The sequence below is a fragment of the Ailuropoda melanoleuca genome, unplaced genomic scaffold (genome assembly GCF_002007445.2).
Source record: "Ailuropoda melanoleuca isolate Jingjing unplaced genomic scaffold, ASM200744v2 unplaced-scaffold2864, whole genome shotgun sequence".
Taxonomy (NCBI): domain Eukaryota; kingdom Metazoa; phylum Chordata; class Mammalia; order Carnivora; family Ursidae; genus Ailuropoda; species Ailuropoda melanoleuca.
In genome coordinates, this window is record NW_023198992.1 from 154,870 (window position 1) to 159,040 (window position 4,171).

The 4,171-nt window shown below is 35.1% G+C and overlaps 1 protein-coding gene across 1 annotated transcript; it reads left to right on the forward strand.

The window, feature by feature from the left end:
* The first annotated feature begins 295 nt into the window (after nucleotides 1-295).
* Nucleotides 296-3,898, forward strand: LOC100483646 (olfactory receptor 14A16). Its single transcript, XM_034650627.1, has 2 exons — nucleotides 296-344; nucleotides 3,012-3,898. Exons 1-2 carry the CDS (start codon nucleotides 296-298, stop codon nucleotides 3,896-3,898), a joined length of 936 nt encoding a protein of 311 aa, XP_034506518.1.
* The last annotated feature ends 273 nt before the right edge of the window (nucleotides 3,899-4,171 follow it).

Here is a 4,171-nt window from a genome sequence, read left to right on the forward strand (position 1 = left end):
TTGAAGTGATTATTAGGATCCATCTTCTTCTGATGCATTCTGAGCCTTTCTGTTTTCAGCCTTTCCCCAGGGCACATTTGTGGAAATAACCTCCGTATTCTGAATGGGGTGAGAAGTAAGTCTCTTGGGCAGTTTCCCACACATGGGTGCTTATTCACAGACTCACTTCTGAGATCTCTCTTGACACTGATCTGTACTGCCATGGGGAGGCAGTGACATGGATAAAGTGAAACTGCACCCTTTCCGCTCTTCAATGCATTCAATCCTGGATGTTTCGCTCTAATGGTGTGCTTGAATGTCTCCACTGGATTCCTGTGATCCAAGAAAAGCATTCTTGTCTACAGGTAATTGTCAGGTGTAATGTTCTTTGGGGGTAAAATAATATAAAACTCCTAATCCATGATTTGTTAAAATTTCTCAAATTACACAAAACTTAAAAATAAATTGTGTATAATAGCCAAAAGATGAATGGGAAAATGACATTTTCCTTAATTACCATTGTACATATATTGGCGAATTTTGAATTGAGAAACGTTTTAACTTCTATGAAGAATCATGAGCTTAGTTATGCAATTAATAATTTTAAAATTGTAATAGTATCGCATGTGCTTTTGGAAAATACAATAAATTAAAAATAAGTAGGTAGAAAAAACATAGTAAGATCTCATTTATGTGGAAGTACATTCATTTTGCATTTGTATGTTGCAAATACTCAGGAAAATTTTTTAAAAATATTGAATACATGAGAAAATGTAAAAAAAAAGAAAAAAGAAAAAAAGAAAAGGAAGGAAAAAAATCACTTCTTTTCCCCCATGAAAAGAAAATAGGAGTGCAGATGAAAAAAGAAATTTAAGTTTCACCATTATCTTACATCTTAAATATTTTATATGGTACAAGGAATGTTATCTTGCTTATGACAAATATTAAAAAAATAAATAGCAAAATAAAATAAAAAAGATATAGCCAATCACTTTTGTTCTGACATGGGTTTGTAAATTAAAATCAATCCATTACTTAACAATTTAAAGTGTTACAAAAATCTATTTAAATATTCTTGTCATTAATTAGAAGATCTCATGGTGGGTAACCCTACTGGGTAAAAAAAGAAATAAAAATCTCAACATAGAAATAATTCTTTGCACTTCTGACATTATTTTGTCTGTGAGGACAACATGAGACAGCATCAGATCTCATAGTTAATGCAGTTAATTAGCTCTCATTCTAGTTAGTCCATTATAAATATGCACAAAAATGCAAGACCCATATAAGTACCTTTGAACCTGTGCTTGGCATTTGAGAGAAGACTGCCATTCAGCAACACACTGGAAACCAGAGCAATAGCAATGTTTAAACAGGAATTTTTGTCCAGATGGACAACAGATCCAGCTTTTCAACTTTTCTTCCAATGTGAGAAAGTGCCATTTATTAAGTTCCTTTTAATCCATGGTATTTAAATAATTGACTCTCATAATCAGGGCAACCTGATTTATATTAGGTAAGTGAATTTCTTCCAAACCTCTATGCATCTACTGTAAATTTCCCAGTGTTATTCCAGCTCTCTTGCTATGTCTAAGTACATAAATTTATTTCAGCTGTTTGTGTTCCACTTCACTTCATGAAAATAAAATAGCATTATATTTTAATTTTGTTTATTAGTTACATGGGATGCATGTGTCATTTTTGAAGAAAAATACATAAATTGTACTAAATAATACATAGTATTTCTAGGATTTTATTGACTTTTAAAATAAAGCTCGTAGTAGCTTCTTAAAGCCTTTGTATTAATATTTGTGGTTTTATTGTAACCTTTATTATGTGGAAGATGAATATTAATATCTTCGTCTTTATCATTGTCACAGGAAATAAAATACAAAGGTAATTTTGAGCTCTACCCATCTTTCCCTTCCCCATTTACCTATGGTGTAATAGGATAGAGAGAAGTAAAGGGAAAGATCATCTCTCAGTTATCCATACTGACTCTTCAAATATACCAAGAACACATTTTACATTGAACTGAAGCAATTTCCTGAGAATAAGTGAACAAACTACTTTTATTCCAAAATTCCCTGTTATTTTTAAACTGTTTCAGCAAAGTCAAAAAATCTTTCATGCATGGATATGTGAGGTAGTATTTGTCTATTTTATGTCGTTGCACAGTGAAATAAAGTTCTGAGACTCCAGTCAGAGTGGCAGTGCAGGGCTGTCTCTGCAAAGGAGAGCAGCAATAGCTGAATTCTGCACATAGATTTTATTTTGTTTTTTATCAGAAAACCAAGGACAGATGCATCCAAGCATTGGAAAGGAGTACAAAGGGATGACAAATATCTTGAAGCCTTAAAGCAGGTTTGCACTCTCCAGTACACATAGACACTCAGGGAGTCAGTCCGGTGTAAGGGAGGAGAGGGAAGTTTGGGTTAGCAATCTCCAGGTGCAGAAAAGGGGTGGCTGAGGGTCACATTCTTTCATAACTCCTAACTTATGCCCTGACCCAAGGGATCATGGAATCCTGCTCCTAATGGGCCATTGTGATCAATAGCCCAAGAACAGGAACTGTGCTGATATTTCGGCTACTTCCACAGTCACCTCTTAGGACTTTCAATACACTTTTTAAGACTAACCCAGGATATCATGAGATCCAGATCCTACTGGGCCATTGCCTTCAATAAACTGAGAACAGGACCGTTCTTGACATTTCAGCTGCTTCCACAATCACTTCTTAGGGCTTAAAATATATTTCCTAAATATAACACTACAATTTTATGCATAAATTTTAGGCTAACACATGAAAAATTATTCTTATCTGTTTTAATGACTATCTTAATATAATTTTTTTTCTATATGCATTGAAGAAATTATAGTTTGCAAGATATGCTCTACCCCAGGAATAACTTCACAATCAGTGAATAACAGAACCAACACAAAGAGACAGATTCTGAAGATTCAAGAAAATTTTTATGTTTCAAAAAAAAATCACTATGCCTGAGATATTAATGAATGTGACCTAATAACAGGATTCTTGCTCATGGTGTTCCCTGATGACCAGATGCTACAGAGACTTTATGCTGCCTTCTTCTCCCTGGTTTACCTGGTGGCACTGATTGGAAACCTCCTCATTATCACCCTCACCACCATTGACCAGCATCTCCAAACCCCCATGTACTTCTTCCTCAAAAATTTTTCTTTGATTGATATCTGTTACATCTCTGTCACTGTTCCCAAATTCATCATGAATTCTCTGGCCAACAGCCATTCCATCTCCTTCATGGGATGTGCCTCTCAGGTTTTCTTTGTTGTGTTCTTTGCTGACACAGAGTTTGCCCTACTTCTGGTGATGTCCTATGACCGCTATGTTGCCATCTGCTGTGCTCTGCACTATGAGGCCATCATGAATAGAGGTTCCTGTGTGCAGATGGTGACAGCATCATGGTTCAGTGGGTGTGTCTATGGATCCATTCATGTTGCAGGCACATTTTCTGTCCTTTTCTGTGGTTCCAACATAGTGCATCAGTTTTTCTGTGACATCCCACCATTGCTCACGCTGGCTTGTTCTGGGGAGCAAATTCTAGAATATGTGCTTATTATTGCTAGTTTTTGTTTTGCTTTTGTATGTTTTAGTTTCATGGTTGCTTCCTATGTTTATATTGCATCCACTGTCCTGAGAATTCCTTCCTCACAAGGCAGGTTTAAAACCTTCTCCACCTGCATGCCCCATCTAACTGTGGTAATTTTGTTCCTATCTTCTGGATTTATTGCATATTTAGGGTTAAACTCAAAATCCCCATCATCACTGAACCTCTTTATGTCTGTGTTATATTCTCTGTTACCTCCCAGCCTGAATCCTGTCATTTACAGCCTGAGAAATAAGGACATGAAAGCAGTCCTTAGAATTTTTTTATGAGAAAATGACTCCAAATATATAAATATTCAAAATATCAATGACTCTGATATGAACTAATGTATATCAAATTACTGGTTTATACAATTGAGTCATAATCACAAATAAAAACTTTCAAATACAAGTAATTTTGAATTATATGGTTTATACAACTTCTTGTTAAGTTATTAAATATCTACTGTGTCAATGGTGCTGCTCCATAACATGCTACATTAATAAGGGTAGATGGGCCTGAATGTCAGTGGAGTAATTGGCAATTTTGAATTCAATGGAAGT